General features: G+C 41.2%; 2 protein-coding genes across 2 annotated transcripts; one reads left to right on the top strand and one right to left on the bottom strand.

Annotated features, from left to right (window-relative positions):
• Nucleotides 1–1,112: 1,112 nt before the first annotated feature.
• LOC114294586 (protein FAR-RED IMPAIRED RESPONSE 1-like) lies at nt 1,113–2,631 on the bottom strand. Its single transcript, XM_082895582.1, has 2 exons — nt 1,771–2,631; nt 1,113–1,676 (listed from the first exon to the last, which is right to left on the bottom strand). The coding sequence occupies exons 1-2, from the start codon at nt 2,629–2,631 to the stop codon at nt 1,113–1,115; spliced, it is 1,425 nt and encodes a 474-aa protein (XP_082751708.1).
• A 1,467-nt stretch (nt 2,632–4,098) lies between these two features.
• Nucleotides 4,099–7,879, top strand: LOC114295044 (large ribosomal subunit protein bL19cz). Its single transcript, XM_028239228.2, has 5 exons — nt 4,099–4,339; nt 4,454–4,792; nt 5,499–5,585; nt 5,668–5,801; nt 7,633–7,879. The coding sequence occupies exons 1-5, from the start codon at nt 4,316–4,318 to the stop codon at nt 7,739–7,741; spliced, it is 693 nt and encodes a 230-aa protein (XP_028095029.2). The 5' UTR covers nt 4,099–4,315; the 3' UTR covers nt 7,742–7,879.
• Nucleotides 7,880–21,743: the final 13,864 nt, after the last annotated feature.

Here is a 21,743-nt window from a genome sequence, read left to right as displayed (position 1 = left end):
AAATGTCAATGTTCAATAAACTAGTCAAACATGTCTACAATGTCCATCATTCATTCCCGGTGTACATGCATTAGAACCCAATGGGGTTAGAGATTCAAACCCAAAAATTTGAGTTGGAGCACTCATCAAACTTCTCGATGTGCCGCTTACAAAGTCCGATGAGATAAGAGATGTGCCTCTAATAGCATTTACGACCTGTCATAATTGAAGTAAAAAAGTACATGTTACAAAATATTTGTAAATGAAAACAAACAATTGATGTAAAGTCGTCTTATGAACACATACTGGTGTATACATACTATTTTGCATGCCAACCATATAAGGATAATACGATGTATAAGCTTGAGCTTGAGCTTCAGCTTCAACTTGAGCTTAAGCTTGAGCTTCAAATTGAAGCACCTTAGCAGCCTAAATTGGTTCAAGAGTTTGTAAAAATGTACTTGAAAAGAGTTTGTTAAAAAAATAAAAAACAAGTTCAATTCAATATTCAATTTACCTTTGCTTTTGTTTGTTTTTTTGTCGTTGCCTTGAACCGATTCACTATTTGATCTACTTTGGCAACCTTTCGTTTCGTAACTGGACGACCTCTTCGCCGAACAACCAAAGGACTAATCATCTTCCTCGTACTAGCACCCGATGTACAACCGGTGGCAATTGGACTTTTTGTAGAAGATGGTATCCTATTAGTAGAAGGTGGTAAATTACTCCCATTACCCGATTCATCGTGCATGACTCTATCCTTCATTTCATCCAACCCAAGGTCTATAATTTTAATTTTCCCTTCCAAATTACCAACACGTTGTATAATGGCGATCAATTTCTTGTTCATCCTCTTATAGCAACTTGTATTGAAATCATCCCCAAAGCCAGTGTACGTGGGTTTGATGCATGTGTACTCTCAAACCAAATCTTTCGTCCAACATGGCATAATGTATTTACTTGGCACTTCATTTATGTACCTTCTCACAAGCACCGCGAGTGAGTGAGCACACATAATGCCTCTAAACTGAAACAACCGACACATACATTGAACTTCACATTCAATTGAATTAAAATACACAACAAAGTGCACATGCTTCATCTTGTCACAAACTACCATTGCTTCTTGGACATTATATGTACAAATTGCTCCCTTCTCTTTGGCAATCAAGGCCTGACAGTAAACTAATCTCTTCAACTCTCCTTAAACTTCTTTGGAATTTTGCATTGGTGTAGGTTTGCTGAAATTGCTTCTCAAAGCCATATATAGTTAGACAATCAAATAATTTGTGTCGAGACTTGAAGTCTGATTTCTTCTCTTCCTCTACCTTACTTCTCAACGCATTGTCATATTGTTCAACAAATTGTTTTAATGTAGTCTTTGGGTTGACATATCCATCAAAAAATGCATTCATGGTTTCACTTCGTTGTGTTGTTGAGATGCTAGTCCAAAAAATGTCTTTAACATATACAGGAACCCATCGATGCTGCTCATGATATAGTACCCCCAACCACTCATTATCATAAAAATTGAATTTAGTAAGAATCTCTTCCCGTTTTTCCTCAAATTTATCTCTTGTCAAACAATCATAAACTGCATTTTGCATAGCCAACTTTATGGGTTCATACTGAGCATATCCTTTCAACTTCTCTGGTATTTTCTTCATTACATGCCATAAGCACCATCGATGCCAGGCCTGTGGAAAGACAATTTCTATAGCATTTTGCATAGCTCTGCGCTTTTGGAGAATTATTTGACATGCAACTTAACCACGACTTGAATAGCCAAACAAATGTGTCGGTGTCTTCACTAGATAACAATCCATAACCAAGCAAAATAGACTGTCCATGGTGATTGACTCCTACAAATTGAGCAAATGACATGTCATATTTGTTCGTCAGATAAGTTGTGTCAAATGAAACAACATCTCCAAATGATTCATACATAGCCCGACTCCTTGCATCAGCCCAAAACAAGTTTCTAATGCGAAACTCCTCATCAACATCAATCCCATAAAAGAATTTCTCACTATGTGCTTGCATCCTCATAAAATAACTTTGAAGTGATTCAGCATCACCTTCACCAAGCCTTAATTTTCTAGCTCTATTAATGTAATTCTTTGCATCTTGCTCATCAAACGTCAATGACTCGTATCTCCCCGCTTCAACAACAATTGAATGATAGCTCCTAGATACCCCAATCCCTGCTTGATCATTGATTTCTAATCTTCTCTTCACAGGAGTACGAATTTTCTTATTCATTGCAAAATGACGAGAGTTGGTAGGAATCAAATCATGATTATGCTCAAGGTTAACTGTGGTTAACATATATGTCCCATTCTTTTGTAGAGTACCTCGTACCCTTGCTTTGCAACCAATTTTTGTGGACAAAGATGGCTTCAAAGGGTTCACTTCTGATTTCTTTTTTCTCTCCCCCGCTCGAGGACATTCAATTGCAAAGTTTTTTAATTGGCCATCATCTCCAAAATGTTGTGCTCTATAAGCTATAGAAAAACCAACATGCTTAGCATATGTGGCATAAAATGTGTACACTTCTTCCCTTGAGCCAAAATACATACCCTTCTTAGGTTCTTCAACTTGTTCACCCTCATTTACTGAAGGATTGTCACCACCATTTGAATCAACCTCCATTCTATGAGAATCAAAAATGAAATTCAATTAGAATGATTTTAGAATAATTATTTTATAAGATTATTGGAAACTTTGAAACTATTGTGTTCAAATTTAAATGTAAACTTTGAAACTGTTATGCTTAAATTTAAATGTAAACTTTGAAACTGTTATGCTCAAATTTAAATGTAAACCTTCATTCTATGATTATTTACATGTTCACTCTCATAAATTTAAATGTAAACTTTGAAACTGTTATGTTCAACTTTACATTGTCATAATTTAAATTTATGGTATAACTAAATTATATCAACTTCAATTTCAACCTCAACCTCACATAGTCATGGTATATGTGATTTTGAAACTGCTATGTTCAATTTCAACCTCAACTTCAATTTCAAACTTTGAAACTGTTATGTTTAACTTCAACCTCACATAGCAGAACCATACAGATGATTATACTGTTATCACATATTATCACAGAGATTGATCAATGTCAACTTCAACATATTATCACAGAACACACATATCACAAAGATTGATCAATGTCAACTTCAAAAACCATACAAAACACATATCAACTTCAACCTCACTGTTATGTTAAAATGTTCATAATACAAACATTTCAACATCTGTATGTGAAAATCATTATTTATAAGATGTTGTACTCATAAAAAAAAACCATCTGTATGTGAAAATCATCTGTGTGTTATTGTTGAAATGAACCATCATTATTTATAGGATGATTTTCACATACAGATGATTTTGATCCCCAATGTATTATTATTATTATTGAAATGAACCATCATTATTTATAAGATTATATACAGATATTGATCAATGTATGTAAATAGAGAGAGAGGGAGAATGAGGGATTTTCGAGTAATATTAACTGACAAAATGCTATCGGAATGCGATCGAAGATCTGTAGAGCGAGATACAGAGAGTTATGGTCGGAGAGCTATGGCGGACGCACGATAGAAGAGGGAAGAGGGAAGAGTGACAGGGTCGTCGACGTTGTGGTAGCTTTCCGTTTTTTTTTTTTTTTGCCTTTGTTTTCAACCTGTATTTTTTTTTTTTTTTTGGTCTTGTAGGTGTGTGTATCACACCTTCCTCATTGTGCAATTGTTCTTCACATGACTTTAACAGGTGCCACCTCAAAGGGGGTTGTGGGGGTGGCTTTTGGAGGGGGTCCATATTGCGACTATATATTTTATAATAATATTTGAATAGATAAAATACCTATTATCATTGGAGATGCTCTAATAACCCGCTAGACCCCGTGGGTCGTGACCACTTACGTTGTGTTTAGTTAAGGGATTGGGGAATGGATTTGGAGATGAAAAGGAAAAATGTATATGAAATTAGATAAAATATAAGTATATTTTATTCATATTTTACCTATTTTTTTCTTTCTCTTTCAAATTTGTTTTTGAATTCCCAACCAAACACAACCTCAAGAAGCTAACATCGGTCCAAGCCCCAGGCGCAATTTAGCCCATTCCGCATAACGAATGTCGTTTCGTTGCAAAGGATAAAATGAGCCTACTGCGCACGGCGCAGCTTAAGCAGCTAGTCCACTCTTCCAAAAGGATAAGGCAAACCAAGGCTTCTTCGCGCTCATCATCATCAGAGTGGCCTCTCTCACTCCATGAATTCATCATCTCTTCTCAAGTCCTAACCAAGCTCTACCTCTACCCAAACCATGGCCTCTAACATTCTTCCTCAGGCACTCTCTCTCTCTCTCTCTCTCTCTCTCTCTATATATATATATATATATATGTATTTGTGTATAGGTGTTTGTTTGTTTTGGATTTTAAAGAATTGATTATGTGAATTGCAGGCGTTGTTTATGATTCCTAGAAACCCTACGCAATGCCATCCGAAGACGCTAGGGTTTTCTGCATTCCTCTCTCGTCGTCCTTCTTCGTTGTGTTCGATTTCTAGGGTTTCAATCAGTGCATTGGGATCGAGTCGGTCTTTTGTTGTCAGAGCGGAGTCGAATTCCGAAGGAGAAGCAGAAGCTACTACTGAGAATGTTGAAGATAATGAAGAAGCTGTTGATTCTGAAGCCCCTGAAGGAGAAGCAGAAGCAGAAGTGGAATATGAGATTAAAGCAGAAGTAGAAGAGGAAGCAAAGCCGCCGAGAAAGCCTCGGATCAAGCTAGGAGATATAATGGGGGTAAAATTCACTTCAATTTTGTTTAGTTGCAAAGAAAATTGGAGGAATGAGAATGAAAATGAAAATAGCTTCCTGTGGTGTTACAGTAAGATTAAGGGCATCTCCAATCCTTGATTTTATTTTATTTTTATTTTTTTTATAAAAAAATTATCAAATTCGAGTGAAAATTTGGTTAAAGCTTGATCTGGTATGGAACACCCCAATCGTTACTCTCTCTCAATCTCTTTTTCATCGAATATTTTTTAAAATTTTCAAACTTATCCCAAAAACATGTTTTTAAACCATTTTTATGAAAGAAAATTCATATTCAATTCTTTCCCTTTTTAAAATTTCAATAAATTTCAGTAAAAATAGGATGTTGGAAATTTGGTGAAGGATTTCGTTCAACATTGATTTGGTCATTATTTTGCCTCCTCCCTTAATTTGATACAAGTTTGATGAAATTGATTGGAGCTCACTTTAGCTCTTTATTCATCAAATTTGAATTTGATTAAAGAATTGATGAAAGATTGGAGATGCTCTAACAAAGCCAAATTTGTGGGTCAGGCATAGTTGAGCATCACTTTGGGTTTTTTGAGAAATGAATAACGTAAGGTTCGAAGTATTACTTTCATCTGCTGTCCTATATTTCAGCAACCAAAAGTGTAAATGGTCAATTTTAAAATTGGCTAAACATTTTGTAAAAATTTCTGTTTTCTGTTGATAGATTTTGAATAAGAGAGCAATTGAGGCGTCTGAGAAGGAAAGGCCAGTTCCGGACCTCAGGACTGGAGATATTGTGGAAATTAAGCTGGTATTTAGCTCTCTGTTTGTTTTTATTTTGCTTGTTGATTTGCGTTGTGGGAAGTTATATGATTTTGTTTATGTGATTGTAGGAAGTTCCAGAAAATAGGCGTAGATTGTCTATATATAAAGGTATAGTTATATCGAAGCAAAATGCTGGTATCCACACTACAATTCGGATTCGGAGGATAATTGCAGGCATTGGGGTCGAGATTGTATTCCCTGTGTAAGTATAACTCTGTGTGTTACTGCTCAAAATGAAGCTACAAAATTATAATATGCAAAAAGTAAAATCTAAATTATTTGTTGGAATTTTTCAGTAATGCCTTTATTCATTGTCCTAAATGTTTGACTTTGGAAGTTGAAAAGTGCAGTTGTTACTAACCTCAATGGGTTGGCCAAGTGATAAAGACTTGAGGATAAAATCCAAGGTCTTCAAGTCATTGTTCCCCTTCCTCACTTTAGGGTCCAATATACAGTCTACCAGGTGGCATTAGGAGCTCAAAAAAAACTCAATTCTTGGGGGGAAAAAGAAATTTGAAGCATGACTTTTTCTCCACTGTAGGACTTCTAGTAGGCATGAAACTGATACTGGTTCAGCAAAGAAACTCAACATTTCATTTACGAAAACAAAAACAGTATTTGGGAATATTATAGGAAGTATTTTAGGCATGCAGAGTATTTGGGGAGATGATAGAAGCCTTTTAGGTACAAGAATGGAGTCCTGCTGCATTTCCATGAGAAAGAGATTTTGTGGGTATCAAAAAGAAAGAAAATGTGCCAGATGAGGGGATATCAAGATGTTTATGATTTTTTTTTTTTTTTGAGTGAATAAATGTTTATGATGTTATTCTTTGGTGAAATGGTATTCTTGCCTTAACCATTAGAAAGTACAGACCATCTGTCATTTGTGCTGCTGAGCTAGGGTCCAACCTGCCAACTTTAGCATGCTGTTAGTCCATCCAGGGTTCAGACACTTAGTTCCATTAACCCCAATAAGTCAAATATTGGCCGTCTATTTGTTGATCTCTCCATGCGAGAAATAGAAACTGATACTTGTGTCATTATCCTTTTTTCAGTGTCTCGGATAGATATCTCATGTCTAATGTCCATATTGTGCTGTTATGACATCATTATGAGGGATGAATAGGGTTGATGCAGTCCATACAAGGCCAATGAGAAGTAAATATCTATATATATAATTCAGAAATTGGCATTATTTTGAGGTGGGTTTCGAAATAGCGACATGGATGATGGAACATGGACACGATATGGCATAGAAATTCTAAAATAGCAGGACATGGACATGGCAAGAACATGGGGTTTTATAAATATGTATGTAGTATATTTATATGATAACTTTGGTTTCTGTTTTTTAAATATATATTAGCAATTGCCTAGTGAGGAAGATGAAGCTAGGTAATGCTATAGGTCCTAAATTTTCTACCAAATAAATGACTAAATATCTCACATGAATGTGAGGTTTGCAATTTTGAGGTTTACAAAATTGCGGACCCCACACCCATGTGAGATATTTAATCATTTATTTGATAGAAAATTTAGTATCCTTAACATTACTCGCATAGTATATGTTATTAAACTCTTCTACTACTATTCTCTTTCTATATATATATATATATATATTAAAGTCTTAATAAGGAACCATTATAGGTGGGTGCAGTTATTGTATGCTGCCATTTGACACAATGATTTTATGTAATCTCACACGGCTTTTCCTAATACCAACATGACAAATCCAACAATTATCTTGCCAAAAATTAGAGATAGTAAAGAGGTAACTCAACCTAGGTGATGCTGGTAATTGATTTTCTTAGTTTGCTCTGATGCTTTAAAGATATTTGTCATCCGAATAGAATCTGTCAGCTTGAGTTTTCTTCTTGCTGTGACTTATTTCTAGTATTTCTTTCGAAGATCTTGTCATTTTGTATCAAGGCAACTGGCCTTGATCAATGTTTACTGTTTTGTTGCGTTGTCATGGCTTAAATTTACAGCAAGGGAATTGGAACTGATCTGTCTTTCTTTTTTTCCACATGCAGGTATTCACCAAACATCAAAGAGATAAGAGTACTTAGCCACCGGAAAGTCAGGAGAGCGAGGTTGTACTATTTGAGAGATAAGCTTCCCAGGCTCTCCACTTTCAAATGAAAACCGGCGATGCAGCTTATTTTTGCCTTTTGGTGGCTCTTTCTCCATAACTTACCATGAAAATTGGAATAACTGATGAATTTGTCTTGAATTCCACTTTTGATGAATATAAAATTCTGTCTTTTTTGCTTGAGGTAATTAGTAAATACTGTGATGATTGGAAGATATGCATAATGCTTGTGCATATCCCTGTGAATACTCTTCAACATTTGACGTAGTTTTCACTCATCCCAAAAAATAAATATAAATATAAAAAAAAAAAAAATTGTGGTTTTTGCTTTTAAAATATATGGCGGAGTATAAGTAATTCTCTATTAAAGTTAAAAGTAAAGTAGGGCAGGTTAGTGGCCGTAAGAACATCTCTAAAAAGCAGTTATTGCTATAAGTCAGGGGTGATTGGAATGATTTAAATAAGTGTAGTTTTTAATTTTTTATGAAATAGATATGGGTTGAGTTTGAAGTGGTGTGATAGAAAAGTGATGTGATTTAAATAAAATGATTTGATTTAAATAAAATAGTGATTTTTTAATTTATTAATTTTTTTAAGTTATGACAAATAAAACTTTAGTAATGAACAGTGTTAAAATATATTTTTTTTAACAATTTTGTTCCACTGATATAGGGATGGCAATGGATAACTTACCCTGTAGGTATTCATGGAGACTCAATCCAAATACATGGGATGTTTTTCTTTCTTTTTTTACCTCCAAATACATGGGATGTTTTTCTTTCTTTTTTTATCCATTGGGTAGGGTAAGTGATATTTTTTAAATATCCATAGGGAATGGGTTGGGGATGGGTATCCATTAATTTTTTCATATGTTATTTTATTTATTATTTATTTATTTATTTTATTTTAAGATTCGCAATCAAAACTAAATATACATTCAATCTTTTTTCTTTTATTTATTTATTTATTTATTCAGGTTCACAACCAGTTTTTTTTTTTTTTAAGATCCACAACCAAAACTAAATATACATTTAATCTTATTTTTTTTATTTTTAAGGTTCACAACTATTTTTTTTTTTAATTTTTAAGATTCACAGCCAAAGCTAAATATACATTCCATTTTTTTTCTTTTATTTTTTTTTTAATTTTTTTTTTTTTTAAGGTTCACAACTATTTTTTTTTTTTAAGATTCACAACCAAAACTAAATATACATTCAATCTTTTTTCTTTTGTTTTTTTTTTTAAGATTCATAACCAAAGCTAAATATACATTCAATCTTATTTTATTTTATTTGGCTCAACAATAAAATCAAATACACATTAATTAACATTGTCACATTATTCTTGTCAAATTTTATGCATGTCTCGAATTTTTTAAATTTATTTAAAAAAATTAAGAACATTATGTAGTGCAAGTTTCGGTTTGCTTTTCTATATTATTTTATTTTGTTATGTATTGTAATTTTCAGAATGATTTGCTTGTTCTGAAATTTCAATTAATGAGTATGAATCTATTTGTTTTATGTTATCACACAATTCATACAACATATATATATATATATATATATATGAGAGGGAGATTTGTGATCTGGATTGGGCCATGGGAATAGCCGAACAGATTTAGGCCGAACAAAGTGGGCCATGGCAGCATGGGCCTGTCCAGATAGGTTGGACCGAGCTGTTTGGCTTCATGGTGCAGAAACCGGTCAAGTGAGGATCCGACCGAGATATCCGCGGCCTCACTGGGTTCCACGGTTCGAGAGTTAGCTCGGTAGGAAGGCCAACGGTTAACCCGAGCTCGGTTATGCCGGGATGCAACCGAGCTCGGTCGTCATTTAATACGGCGAGCGGAGCGCTCTGGCTAGCTGCACAATATGGCCGTTGATAGCCGAGAAGCTGTAGCTCGGCTGCCAAGCTCCTAGTAAAGTGGGCTGGCAGTTTGGTTAGGTGGTGTTCAGCAAGATTTGTGCTGACAAATGGGATAGCAACACCACGTGTTGAGAGACTAATGGGAGCAGGTTTGGGGCGCAGAAGGTATATAAGCAAGTCTGCGCCCCCATGCTAAGGCAGATGAACATTTGGTGAGACTTACATTATACACTCAATCCTCTCTTTCTCTCTATCCCTGTATGTGTGTCTAACTTGATCGTCGGAGGGGTATTCCGGCCACATACCGCCGGGTAGCTTACCGCCATTGTGCTCGTAGATCGATCGGACAGACAGGAGCTTGGAAGAAAGGAATACGGGCTTGCCGGAATATTTGCTCCCCGTACAATTGGCGCCGTCTGTAGGAATCGAACCCACGACCACGTGTTGGAGATTCTGACGCGCGCATAGAGAAGTCCAGCTTGCAAGACAGCACTTATCAACCCTCACGTCTGGCGACGACGTCGAGGTATTCTTATTCCGCTCGTTCAGAGGATTTGCGGGCAGTCTTGAAGGAACGAGCTCGCCGACGAGAGGCTCAGAGGGTGCCGGCGTTCCAGGGACTATCCTATGGGGTTCACGCCAGTAAAAGAGGTCGGAATGCCTTCACCCCGCCTCGCTGCGCCTCACCTTTTAGACACAGACTTGGCGAGGCTGAGCGCCACTCCTTTCTCCCTGGAGATAGAAATAACACCGCTTCCGACGGGCTTCCACCAGCCAAAGTTCACGTTCTACGACGGAAAAACTGATCCATATATACATGTGAGCCACTTCCGACAGGTCACGGCCGGACATAGGCGGAATGACGCTCTTATGTGCCTTATCTTCCCGTCAAGTTTGGGCAAGCTGGGCTTGAAATGGTTCGAAAGGTTGCCGGAGGGAAGCATCGAGGGGTGGCAGCAGTTGGCAGAAGCCTTTGTGACACGCTTCAAAACTAACACTAAGACGCCGAAGGAAGTCGACCGCCTTCTCAGTGTCAAGATGGAGCCGAGCGACACGCTCAAGGCATACAACTCCAGGTACTAGGAAACCTTCAACGAGATCTTGGATTGCCCGGTCAACCTTGCAATCACCCAGTATAAGCGTGGTCTCCCGGTCGGATATAGACTGCGGGACTCGCTTACTATGCACCAGCCCACATCCATGGGCCAATTAATGCAGCGCATCAACGAGCACATCCAAGTAGAAGATGATGCGGCAGCATCTACCGCAAAGGCAACTCCGGTAGCAACAGACAAGAGGTCGGTTGGCAAGGTGCACATGGTCGGACAGGATACCAACCGTTCAAATGATCGCGCCGAGGAATCTGACCGAGGTTCAAATCGTCGAAACCGAGGTAGGGGTTGACGGAATGACCGAGATGAATACCCCCGCGACGACGTAGCTGATGCGAACAGAAGGTTGAAAGCCAGAACAGGTATCACTACGGTCTTTAAGATTCCAATTTATCGCATACTTAGCGAAATCCGTGACGAGGATTATGTCCGGTTTCCTATTAAGTTGGGCGACGGACAGAAGGGTTTCAATCCGCGGTACCATTGCACGTTTCACCGGGAGCGCGGCCACCGGACAGAGGACTGTTTGCCTTTGAGGCAACACTTGGAGGAGCTAGTCGCAGCCGGACACCTGGACCTTTACATTGACGGGGGCATGAAGGCAAATCAAGCCCCGGTTGATCCGCGTGAACCGGATGACTTGGAGGCACCCTCTCAGGGCATTATTAATGTCATCCACGGCATAGTGGAGCCGGCGCGTGTATGCGAGCTCCAAGGTATGATCAATAAAGCAGAACACATGAGGGCAGTTTTGTCAGTCCAGCCCGCGATCAAGAGGGGGAAGACCGAAGAGAAGGACGCGATCAGTTTCTCTACAAGGGACCTAGAGCACATTCAGACGCCGCACAACGATGCCTTAGTGGTCACACTCCGCGTCAAAGAATTCGATGTCAAACGTATCTTGATCGATCAGGGAAGCTCGGTCGAGATCATGTATTACGACGAGTTCAAACAACTTAAGCTCCGGGATACAGACTTGGCTCCAGCAACGTCGTCACTGGTTGGTTTCAACTCACAACCTGAGTGGCCTTTGGAAAAAATTATCCTGCCGGTCAAAGCGGGATCCGTGGTCCAGCAAGTGGAGTTCTGGGTGTTGCAGGTGCCATCTACTTATAACCTAATCTTTGGAAGGGGATGGCTTCACGCTATGCAAGCCGTAGCTTCGACCTTCCATCAGGTGATGAGATTTCCCTCGGCTATGAGGGCAATTGAGGAGATTTGGGACAATCAAGTCATGTCGAAGCAATACTTCGTGGCAGTCAACGGGAGCCGAGCTGCCAAGGGCTTCGTCCAAATGATAGAGGGACCGGAAGACCGAGGAGTCCTTGACGATGTCGGCACAAGGGCTGAAGACAAAGCCGTTGAGGAATTGGTCGAAGTGTGAATTGATACAGAGAGTCCGAACAGGTTCTTCTTGCTTGGCTCCAACCTTACCACACAAGAAAGAACCGAGATGGTTGGATTTTTGATGGCCAATATTGAAGTCTTCGCATGGTCGCCTTACGACATGCCCGGCCTCGATCCGAGTTTTATTTGCCATCACTTAAATGTCTTCCCCGGAGCAAAGCCGGTCATTCAGCGAACAAGGAGATCGGCGCGGCATCACGCCGAGGTAGTTGCAGAGGAAGTGAAGAACTTGCTTGAGGCGCGAGCTATTCAGGAAGTGCACTACCCTCGGTAGATTTCAAATACTGTGGTTGTACCAAAGAAGAATGGGAAGTGGCGAGTTTGTGTCGACTATAAAACCGTCAACCGAGCTTGCCCTAAAGATAGTTTTCCACTGCCCAGAATAGACCAGCTTGTGGACTTGACGGCTGGACATAACCGGCTCAGTTTCTTAGATGCCTACCGCGGTTATCATCAGATTGCCATGCATGGCCCCGACCGCGAGATCACCTCATTCACTACACCAAGGGGACTCTTCTGCTACCGAGTCATGCCTTTTGGTTTGAAAAACGCTGGGGTAACTTTTGAAATGATGGTGACCAAGATGTTCGCTCCTCTGCTAGGCCGGACAATGGAGGCTTATATAGATGATATGGTGGTTAAGAGCCGGCATCAAGCAGACCACTTGTCCGACTTGGCCGAGATGTTCGCCATTCTCAAACAACACAAGCTGCGCCTAAATGCGTCCAAGTGTGCCTTTAGCGTGGGATCCAAAAAATTCTTAGGCTTCCTAGTCACGAACCGAGGCATCGAGGCAGACCCCACACAAATCAGAGCCGTATAAGAATTAAAGCAGCCTAGCTCGGCTAAGGACGTGCAACATCTGGCCGGAATGGCCGCCACGCTTAATCGATTTATAAGCCGGTCATCAGATCGCTGCCGCTCTTTCTTTCAAGCTCTGAAATCAAAGTTCTCATGGGATGAAAAATGTGACCGGGCTTTGGCTGAGCTCAAGGAGTATTTGTCTTCAGCGCCCCTGTTGGTCACACCGAAATCTGGCGAAGAACTCTACCTTTATTTGGCTGTTTCCCAGTACGCGGTTAGTGCGGTGCTTGTCCGATCAGAAGGAATCAAGCACCTCCCCATCTTCTACGTTTGCAAAACCTTGCTACCGGCAGAGTCGAGATACTTGCCGCTGGAAAAACTTGTACTGGCATTGATGATGGCCTCTAGGAAGTTGGCGCACTATTTCCATGCTCATACTATCATCGTTTTGACCGAGTTCCCCCTTAAAGCTTTGTTCGAACGGGCGGATTTCTCCGCTCGAATTCTCAAGTGGGCGGTCGAACTGGGACAGTTTGACGTCAAGTTCCATCCACGCACTGCCATAAAAGCCCAGACATTGGCAGACTTCGTAGCTGAATTCTCACCTAGAACTCATCCGATATGCCCGGTGGATATTGACGCGGCAGATGAGGAGGTGAATGCAGGCCGGACCGCAGTAACACTGCTAGGCGATGATGGCGATGCGGAGATTGCGCGCCCCGTCGAAGAACCTTCGGTTAGTACAGTACCACAGCCCGGCGACGCGATGACGGAGTCGGGTATCACCGACCAACCTGCTCCGACTGGTGTCGTATCACCAAGGAGGGAAGAAATGGAACCATACAGCACAGAACCTGCAGCCGGTATAATACTGCAACCCGGCGATTCGCCTACGGACTTAGGCATTACGGATCAACTTGCTGAGTCTTGTGCTGAATCGCCGAGGGGGGCTGAAGTGGAACCGCCCAGCACAGAACTTGAAGCCGAACAGCTGAACAACCATGATCCCATCAACCTTCAAGCCTCTCAGGACCCCTCAAACTGTTGGAAACTCTTCGTTGGCGAAATGTGGAAACTTTTCGTTGATGGAGCCTCGAACCGTCACGGTGCCGGGCTAGGTATAGTTCTGATTCGGCCAGATGGGCTGACTATCGAACATTCTATCACCCTCGAATTCCCTACCTCAAACAACGAGGCTGAGTACGAAGCGCTTTTGGCCAGACTCAAGAGCGCGCTTCAGATGCACGCATCCGAGCTAATGGTTTACAGTGATTCCCAACTTGTGGTTAACCAAGTTTCAGGGGTTTACGAAGCTAAGGATGACAAAATGATCAAGTACCAGACTCTGGTCAGAGACCACATCAAGCGATTCCAGGCAATAAGGGTCCAACAAATTGGCCGAGAAGAAAACGGCCGAGCAGATGAGTTGGCCGGCCTTGCTTCCATAGTCGATAGCATCTCCCAACCCTCTCCTGATTGAATTCCTTCTGTAGCCCAGCATTGAAGAAACGGGGCAGATAGAGGTACTCTGCGCCGAGCTAGGTCCTTCATGGATGGACCCTATTATCCTCTTTTTACAAGACCGGACCCTTCCAGCCGAGAAGAAAGAAGCACATAAAGTCCGGGTGAAGTTAGAGCGGTTTTGGCTCTCTTCGTCAAGCGCTTTATGCAAGAAGTCTTTTACCGGTCCTTATCTAAAATGTGTGCACCCGAGCAGCATGGACGCCTTTCTGTAGGAAATTCATGAAGGCATCTGTGGCAGTCACATAGGGGGCAGATCTTTGGCCTACCGAGCTATTTCGCAAGGCTACTGGTGGCCGTACATGCAAGCCGACGCGCAGAAGTATGTTCGCAAGTGTGAGAAATGCCAGAAGTTTGCCCACCAAATTCACCAACCGGCCAGAGAACTTCTTCCCCTCACCAGCCCTTGGCCCTTTGCGATGTGGGGGCTCGATATAGTGGGACCACTCCCAACTGCACCAGGAAACCGGAAGTTCTTCATCGCGGCCACAGACTACTTCACCAAATGGGTTGAAGTAGAGCCTTTGGCCACAATCAAGGAGAAAGACGTCAAGCGGTTTGTCTGGCAGAATGTGGTAACGCGGTTTGGCGTCCCCAAAATTCTGATCTCTGATAACGGCACGTAATTTGATGGTCGCCTATTCAGAAGATTTTGTGAAGATTTAAATATTGACTTCTACAACTCTACCCCGGCTTACCCACAGTCTAATGGTCAAGCCAAAGCATCAAACAAGACCATCCTTGATGGGTTGAAGAAGAGGCTGGCAAAAGCCAAGGGAAATGGGCCGAGGAACTCCCCAACGTCCTTTGGGCATACCGAATAACCCCGCGGTGATCTACCGGGGAAACACCTTTTGCTTTGGCATATGGCATGGAAGCGGTCATCCCTTTGGAAGTCGGAATGCCCACCCTCAGAAGTGAAAGTTTTGAGCCCAAGCTGAACGCCGAAGCCATTGCCCTGGAATTGGACCTCGTGGAAGAATGCCGGGAAAAGGCTCTCATCTATGTGGCCGTCTACCAACAAGAGCTCTCAAGAAAATACAACAAAACGGTGCACCCCAGACCGTTCAAAGTAGGTGACTAGGTCTTGAGGAAGGTTATGGGCAATACCCTGGTGCCAGGAGAAGGCAAACTACGGGCAATAATCGGTCTGGCAGGCAAGGGGGCATACCACTTGGAGGACCTGGAAGACAGAAGAATACCCCGGCCATGGAATGCGGCCAACCTCAAACTGTACTATTTTTAGCTTTTGTTTTCTTTTTGTGCAAAAGAATTTTTTGCCTTACACTTCAGAATGTAATATTCTTTTTGTCAATGTATAGAAGTGTCTCATCTTTGCCTTAGCATTCTGATTATTGCTTTTCAAATTTTGAGATTAAAACCGAGATGAGTTACTCCGGTTAATTGAGTTGATGATTTGCATAACTTTTAGATTTTCAACCGAGATGTTAATTCCGGTTGAATGAGTTGATGTTTTGCTCAACTCTTAGATTCTCAACCGTGATGTTTTACTCCGGTTGAATGAGTTGATGTTTTGCTCAAATTTTAGATTCTCAACCGTGATGTTTTACTCTGGTTGAATGAGTTGATGTTTTGCTCAACTTTTAAATTCTCAACCGTGATGTTTTACTCCGGTTGAATGAGTTGATGTTTTGCTCAACTCTTAGATACTCAATCGAGATGTTAACTCCGGTTGAATGAGTTGATGTTTTGCTCAAACTTTTTAGTTTAAAACCGAGATGTTTCACTCCGGTTAATTGCGTTGAGATGATTTGCTTAACTCTTAGTTTAAAACCGAGATATTTTACTAAGTTGGCGATTTATTCAACTTTGTGAGCCTTTAACCGTGATGTTTTACTCCGGTTACTCAAGCTGGTTAGTCTTGCCGAGGTACTTTGTTCGGTTGAAGCTATTTCGATTGCAGACCGTACAAACACTTGAATGAAATTGAGTTTTTTTTCATTAATGAGAAAAGTAATTACAAGAGGAGGGGCACTTAGCCCGGTTACATGTGCAAGCCAAAAAAAAAAAAAAAAAGGTTAAGGAATTCATCCTCGGTTGCCTTAGGTTGAGTATTGCTGTTTGATCTTGGGTGCCGGGTTGCTCTGGATGGTCCTCTTGTTGAGCATTACCCTCAGCTTCTTTTTCTCCTTCTTTCTCGGCCTCAGCCTTCAATGCAGCGAATATATCGTTGGCGTATGGCACAAGGTAAGTCGGCAAGAAAACAGCTGGAGGAAAGGCAAATATGTCGGTCCCAATTCCTTGGCCGAGATGTTCACAAGCAGCCTTCCAACCCACCTTGAAGTAGATATCTTGGGTGACATGAACCTGCTTTGTGTAGCTCTCCTCGGCCTCCTTGAAGCCGGCATTATTGGCGTCCTCCAGATCCTTCTCCCGTGACAGTTTCAATGCCTCCAGCTCGGCCTTTATTGCATCTCTTTCCTGCTCGGCGGCACCAAGCTGGCCGAGTAACTTGTCGTTGTCCGCATTTGCAATTTGCAGAGAAGACTTGGCCCGCCCGAGCTCAGTTTGAAGGCTTGCAACCTGGCTGGCAGAATCATTGGCCTTCTGCCGGAGTCGATGAATGCGCTCCATGACCAAGTGCTGCTTCTGGATGGCCTATAAGAAGACAGTTTGGTTAGAAAGAAAACTGAACAAACACTTGAGAAATTTTGTGAGAAGTTTGAGATTCTTACCCTAGTCATGGATTTGACCGACGACTTCACCAACCGGGTGTCTGGCACATAATCACTGCCAACTACGTCGCTCGGTAGCAGGAGCGCTTTGGTGAGATCAAAGGTGAGCAGATGCTCTTTGTCGCCTTTGACAGAAGCTGTTGCCGGGATCTCCTTCCCCCGGTGCTTGAGCTGCGGTTTCCACGCGGGTGTTGGGTCGACCGTGGTGGCAGGTTGCTCGGTATTGAGCTTTACAACCAGCTCGGCAGATGGGTCTGCACGAGGCCTTTTCCCGGCACTGCGGCTGTCTTGGCTTGCTTGCCCGGCAGCGGGAGATGCCAGCGCCACCACGGCCCTACTGGATTGACTGGCAGTAGGAGAGCGGGTGGGTATGCTCGGTATCTCGGTGGAGGTTGCGGTGAGTAGATTCTTGATACGGCTTCTCTTCGCCATTTCTTCTGCCTCGGTTAAACGAGTGAAGGGGACGTCTGGCAGTGTGGGGTCTGGAGGAGGTAATGGAGCGCGGAGAAAGTCTATGACCTTACTCCGGCGTGGAGCTGAGTACCGGTTTGTTGGAGTGTAGCCGAGGAGCTCGTTATAATCCCAGTTGCGGTAACGGAGTACGGTCTTAATGGCTGCTTCGTTGGGGTAGTGATAGTTGGCTTGCAAGGCTTGGATCGCTGCAAAGAAAAGAAAAAAAGTGTCAAGTATAGAATATTAAAGAAAGATAAATTGACCGAGCAGTTTGCACGGCTTACATGTCTCGCCGAAGTTCTTGCTAATGAACTAGCCTGGCACGTCGGCTGTTTCATAGTTACCAGACACCCAGAAGAAGTCGTCATCGTGTACGTCCTTGTCTAGGGTGCCGGTCACTATTTTTTCTTTGCCCGGTCGAATTTTTAAGTAATAGGCAAAGCCGTCGCCCGTGTGCCAAAGGATATATTGACGGAGTATCTCGGCTAAACCTAAGTTGGTTCCTAGCCGGTTGTTTAACTCGTGGACCCCGTTGATTATTCGGTAAGTGTTTGTTGAGACTTGAGTGGGTGCTCGCCCGGTGCGGCGTAAGAATTCGGTCATCAGAGGGTTGACCGGAAAATGAAGACCTCCTTCAATGATGGATAGCACGGTGAAGGGGCACTGGTCTAATCTGCCCCAAGGGATTGTCTCAATTTCGCCGAGCTCTAGGTGGACGTCGGCCGGGATGCCATACTCTTCCCGGAATACGACCAAGGCGGCCGGAGTGTCAACAAGGAAGCGGAAGCGCCCCATTTGTAGCCGGCTGGTTTAGCTCGGCTGAGGTGATTTGGCACAGACTGGAGTTAGGGCGGCTGCTCGGTCTTTGAGAGCCTCAGTATAGGTATGTGGTCCCCTTGGACTCTACAGGAAAATAAGGGTAATTGTAAGTGGAAGAGCGGTCGCGCAAGCGAGCTTGACTTTAGCTCGGTCGTGTAGAGTACCAGACCACCCCGGTCGCCAGGAGCTCGGTCGCTCAAGCAGACCAGATGTTAGCCCGGTCAAGCGACCAAGTTCTCTGCCTACCCCGATTTTTTCTAAGGTTTTGGCAAACTTGAATTTGCTTGGTCTTTATGCTTTTTGGGATCAAAGGAAGACCTGGAGCCCGGTCCGCCCCAGATCTTCAGTGTTCATCAGAAAAAATGAAGAACAGCAAGGAGAACGACGGGTTAGCGAAGGTTTTGGGGGCCTATACCCTAAAATCTACGATCTATGCCCTAAAATGTGAAGTATAAAGCGAAAAATTAATCAAAAAAGGATTCGAAGGACTTACCAGTTGAGGGCAGTGGCGTCTTCTTCGAACTCAAACTCAGGAATGGCAAAGAAAGCAAGGGCAGGAGCTCTGGATCGTCAAAGAGGAACGAGAGTCAGTAAAAAAGGGTTGAAGTGAAATGAGGTATGTTTATAGAGGAGGAAAGGCCGCCAAAAATTTGAATGCCAACAGATGCAATGGTTGGCTGCTCGAGGCCAATTAATGCATGGCACGTGTCCCCATTAATGGCAGCGTCAGAGTTGAAGAGACAGGAAGGTCAGACGAGCCCTCAATCGAGCGAGTCGAGGAACCGACCAAGGAAAGTATCCCGGTTGACCTCTTGCAAAACTGAGGACCGAGGCGTTACCCTGGTCAGAACAGGTAATCCCGGTCACGCATGCGCGGACGGAATTAAAGGGCAATTGAGAGGGAGATTTGTGATCTGGATTGGGCCGTGGGAATAGCCGGGCAAATTTGGGCCGAACAAAGTGGGCCATGGTAGCATGGCCTGTCCAGATAGATTGGACCGAGCTGTTTGGCTTCATGGTACAGAAACCGGCCAAGTGAGGATCCGACCGAGATATCCGCGGCCTCACTGGGTTCCACGGTTTGAGAGTTAGCTCGGCAGGAAGATCGACAGTTAACCCGAGCTCGGCTATGCCGGGATGCAACCGAGCTTGGTCGTCATTTAATACGGCGAGTGGAGCACTCTGGCTAGCTGCACAATATGGCCGTTGATAGCCGAGAAGCTGCAGCTCGGCTGCCGAGCTCCCAGTAGAGTGGGCTGGCAGTTTGGTTAGGTGGTGTTCAGCAAGATTTGTGCTGACAGATGGGATAGCAGCACCACGTGTTGAGAGACTAATGGGAGCAGCTTTGGGGCGCAGAAGGTATATAAACAAGTCTGCGCCCCCATGCTGAGGCAGATGAACATTTGGTGAGACTTACATTATACACTCAATCCTCTCTCTCTCTCTCTCTCTATCCCTGTGTGTGTGTCTAACTTGATCGTCAGAGAGGTATTCCGGCCACACACCGCCGGGTAGCTCACCGCCGTTGTGCTCGCAGATCGGTCGAACAGACAGGAGCTTGGAAGAAAGAAATACGGGCTTGCCGGAATATTTGCTCTCCGTACAATATATATATATATATATATATATGAATGTATTTGAAAATAAGGAAATTGTAGAGAATCGAAACAAGCATGAGTTGTGATTGGTTAGAAATGATGGGTACAAAGATTTATTTGCTAGAAAAACAAAAAGGGATACAAAGTCTTACTAAATAATTTTTTTAAAAAGAAAAAGAATTTTTCTTAGTTATGAACAGATTTAACTGAAATCAGCTTGTTTCCCAATGTTATGCTTCATTTATTTAGATAGAAAATATTTTTAATAAAAAAAAAATAAAATATTTTTTTTTATATTTGCTGGTGGTGGTGATGGAACGAAGGTGAAAGTAGAGATTGTGACGTAGTGGTGGGGTGATGATGGTAGTGGGTATGGTGATGGTAGTGTGATAGTGAAGGTGAAAATAGTGGTGATGGCGTTGTGAAATTAGTAAAAATTTAATTGAAAAAACATTTATTATTTTTTAAAAGTAACAAACAACAAAATTGGTGGGGGACTAAAGGAAGAAGATGGAGGATAGATTGGGTGTGGTAAGGCATAGATATCTTAAAATGAGTGGTTTAGATTTGTTAAAAAGTATAATTAGATTTTGGATAAATTAAAATGAATGGTTCAAATTTGCTAAGAGAAAGATGGTTTAATGTCTAAAATGCCCGTGGCTAAGAGATCAACAAACAATTCCTTGTTTATGCCCTGATGCAATTTAATATAGGTCTTATAACACTTTCTTCAAACAGGTTCTTTCACATTTTATTTCTTCAAACAGGCTTTTATAATATTGTAAACATGTTCTTATAACATGTAGGGGGAGAGTGAGAGAGAGAGGTAGTTGTAATTTTTTTTTAATCTTCCACGTTCTTCCACATTTTTTTTTTCAATTACTAAAATTTATTTGATTGTCTCAAAATTATATATTTGATTATTATAAAACAAACTTTTTAATTAATTAATTAATGTATATTTGATTTTGTTGTTAAACCAAATAAAATAAAATAAGATTTAATGTATGTTTAGTTTTTGTTGTGAACCTTAAAAAAAATAAAAAAATAAGTTGTTAACATTAAATATATTAAAAAAGAAAGAAAAAAGATTGAATGTATATTTAGCTAAAAAGAAAAAAAAGAAAAAGTTGTTGACATTAAATATATTAAAAAAGAAAGAAAAAAGATTGAAGGTATATTTAGCTTTTGTTGTGAACCTTAAAAAAAAAAAAAAAAAAAAATTTGTTAACATTAAATATATTAAAAAAGAAAGAAAAAAGATTGAAGATATATTTAGCTAAAACCTTTAAAAAAAATAAAAAAAATAAAAAGAAAGAAAGAAAAGAAAAGTTGTTAACATTAAATATATTAAAAGAGAAAGAAAAAATATTGAAGGTATATTTAGCTAAAACCTTAAAAAAAAAAAAAAAAAAAGTTGTTAACATTAAATATATTTAAAAAGAAAGAAAAAAGATTGAAGGCATATTTAGCTTTTATTGTGAACCTTAAAAAAAAATAAAAAAAAAAGTTGTTAACATTAAATATATTAAAAAAGAACGAAAAAGATTGAAGGTATATTTAGCTTTTGTTGTGAACCTTTTTTTTAAAAAAAAATGATTGTTAACATTAAAAATAAAAAATAAAAATAAAATAAAAATGGGGATTGAAGTAGGTTGGGAAAAATTCAAACCCATTAAGAAATGGAGAGGGTGGTACTCATGGGGAATGGGGAATGGAAAAAATTTATTATAAGAGAATAGAGATGAGAATTAATATCCACTCCATTAACCT

The sequence above is a fragment of the Camellia sinensis genome, chromosome 11 (genome assembly GCF_055761805.1).
Source record: "Camellia sinensis isolate YWXY chromosome 11, ASM5576180v1, whole genome shotgun sequence".
Classification (NCBI taxonomy): Eukaryota; Viridiplantae; Streptophyta; class Magnoliopsida; order Ericales; family Theaceae; genus Camellia; species Camellia sinensis.
This window is presented reverse-complemented; position numbering and strand designations above follow the sequence as displayed.